Source organism: Pelophylax lessonae (genome assembly GCF_965119305.1).
Source record: "Pelophylax lessonae genome assembly, chromosome: 6".
In the NCBI taxonomy this organism is placed as follows: Eukaryota; Metazoa; Chordata; class Amphibia; order Anura; family Ranidae; genus Pelophylax; species Pelophylax lessonae.
This window is the reverse complement of record NC_138773.1, coordinates 70941546-70944430: the sequence shown is the minus strand read 5'-3', so window position 1 is coordinate 70944430 and position 2885 is coordinate 70941546. Positions and strand designations below refer to the sequence as shown.

Sequence of the window (2885 nt, the reverse complement as noted above, 5' to 3'; positions counted from 1 at the left end):
TGACTGTTCAACGACATACAATGGTAGACTCATGAACAGGGATGTTTGCCAGTTCCAGTGATGTCCTCAACCCTTTAGCTGTTCTTCTTTACTGCATTTAGGGTTCTGTGTTGGGCTAGGAAAAGTAGCCACAGTACTAAACATTTATAAAACAATTTGTGGTTCGACTGATGGATGCCTAAACACTTTGAGATTGCTTTGCATCCTTTTCCAGTCTTATGTAGAGCAACTAATCTTTAACGTATGTCTTCAGAGAGCTCCTTTTTGCGGGGGCATGGTTCACATCAGCCAATGTTTCTTATGAACAGCAATCTTAAAATATTTGAGTGTCATTTATCAATCAAAGTAGCTATAAACCACACCTCCAAACTTATTTAATTAATTGGATTCCAGGTGTGCAAACTACTGACTCTAATTAGCTTTCGTTGAAGTAATTATTCTATGGGTTTACATACTTTTGATTCCAGCACTGTAAATATTTAAAGTGATACTATAGAAAATTATTTTTTTTATATAACAAAGCTGCTCTTTGCATTGGTTTTGCACAGAGCAGCCCCGATTCTCCTCTTTTTGGGTCCTCTGCTGGCGCTCCTGGCTTCTCCCCTCTGCCAAGTGTTCTTAAAGCAAGCTGATAAAGGTTAACCTATTTAGGGGGCTTACCCTCGTCCCTCACTATAATATTATAGTACTAAAAATGGAACAACACAAAAACCTGGGACTAACTAGGCACAAAAATATAAATTTTTCATCAAACATCAATGTAAAGCTTTCAAAAGTTTTTATTAACAAAGCCTCATAAAATACTGAGTAAAAAGACTGATACATATTTTTTTTTTTTTTGGGAAACCAGTCATTTATTAACAATTTGATGTAGAAATTTACTTCTCACTGGGCTGCTGTTCTGGCATACTTCTAATGATATCAGAATCACCTGGATCAATAATAGCCAGTGTGCACACTCTGTAGTATTTACCGCAGGCTGTACCCAGTTCAATGTTGTTGCCGCTGTAGTGGTGGACTCCAGTCTTTGCCAACATTGCATTGTATTCAATCTCTGATTTCCTCAGAGCTGGGCAGTTGTTAGCGAGAATGACTAGCTTGGCCTTGCCCTCGCGGATTCTTTTCAAAGTCTGCTTGTAACCCAGGATATATTTGCCACTTTTCATTACAAGTTGAAGCCTTGAGTTAATAGACTCCAGGGACTTTTTCATCTTCTTGGCGGCCACCATGTTCGCAGCGAGGGTATCCCGGACCAGAGGTACAGCTCAAGATGGCCGGGGACCGAAAAAGGCTTTTTAAAGGTATTTTATTGAACAAACAGAACAGTACACAACAAAGAAATAAAATGTAACATGCCAATGGAGGAGCTAAAAAGACATACAAGGCTCCATCTTTCATCAAATGCCATGACATAAGTAGCATACATAACTTCCAGCTGTAACATCTGGAAGAAACCCAGCAAAAAGAAATCCCCCAGAGGGGAAGATGGGGGGAGGGGGGGAGAAGAAGGCGGAGGGGAGGAGGGGTAAGGGGGGGGGAAAGGAGGGGAGGACAACAACAGGGGGAGCATATTACCAAACACAAAGTAACGGAGGCTGCAATGGACATCGTCTAAGTAGAATCAGAAACTGAAGAAGTAGTCCGGACAGAGTCCACCCAAAAAGACCAAATTTTACGGAACTTCTTGGGACAGCCCCTGGCCTCATACGTCATTTTATACAGAGGCAATGCCTGATTAATAAGTGCAATCCAGAATGGAACGTCAGGGGGAGCAGAAGATTTCCATCGAGTAGCTATAGCCTTCCTAGCATAGAAAAAGGCCAAGCATAGAAACAATTTAGTACGAGCAGGGGCGTCCTTTGTCATCTACATATCCCAACAGACAATGAAGGGGGCTACAAATATTGGATAACTGAGAAATATCAGCAATGAAGGCCGTGACGTCCGACCAAAAGGCACGTATAGGGGGACACTCCCAGAACATATGGAAAAAGGAGCCATCGGCAATAGTACGTTTGGAGCAGAGTGGAGAAGGCAGTGTACCTATTTTGTGCAAAAATACGGGGGTATAGTATGCTCTATAAAGAAACTTCAGTTGGATAACCCTATCCCTGGAGGAAATAACAACAGGTATTTGTTCAGGAAGGACGTCATGCCACACCTCCTCCGACAATTCCGGGATCTGATACATATTTAATTCATTATTGATAATACCGCCACAAGAACCCCATCATTTACATAAAATACAATTATCATTATTACACAAATCTTTTATACAGTATTTCACCTACATGATGGGACTATAACATTTTTCAATGCGCTTCATGAACCAAGTGTCCACTTCTCCAGGACAGAGCAGAAAGTAAAAATCCTTACGTAATGACTACATAAGTAGCTTCAGCTGTCTTGATTAAAATAATTAGTGTCACTTACAGTATGTGTGTGGGATTTTAGGTGTCTGAGAAGGAAAGACCACAAAGGACCCCTGAGAAGCAAGCTTCATCCCAAATCAGTTTTGTGTAGGACAAAATCATCCACGCCATTGCAATCTCTGATAGTATTTTCCCTAAAAATATGCGAAAATCATTATTAGCGAAGACAATTGCCTAAATTACAAAATTGCTGCTAAATATAAAAGCTAAAACTGTATTGAGTTAATAGATGTAGTACTCTTCTAGGAAGGTTGCTACGATGTATATAGTTAGCATAGTGTAATCTCCTGCTTAACAGGAAACTAAGGTAAAATAATGTATAGTAGTTTCCTGCCTAATAGCGAGACTGAATTGGTGCAGCCAGGGAGTCCTATGTGCTTAACAAGTGTTACTGGATTTGCATTGACTCATCTGTATCCAGGCAGTTTTGGAAATTGCTGGGTGGACAGGAGT

At 40.6% G+C, this 2885-nt stretch overlaps 1 protein-coding gene across 1 annotated transcript; it reads right to left on the bottom strand.

Moving 5' to 3' along the window:
- Positions 1-826: 826 nt before the first annotated feature.
- Positions 827-1285, bottom strand: LOC309558846 (large ribosomal subunit protein eL30-like). The gene has a single exon (XM_082261927.1). It carries the CDS (start codon positions 1227-1229, stop codon positions 879-881), a length of 351 nt encoding a protein of 116 aa, XP_082118053.1. The 5' UTR covers positions 1230-1285; the 3' UTR covers positions 827-878.
- Positions 1286-2885: the final 1600 nt, after the last annotated feature.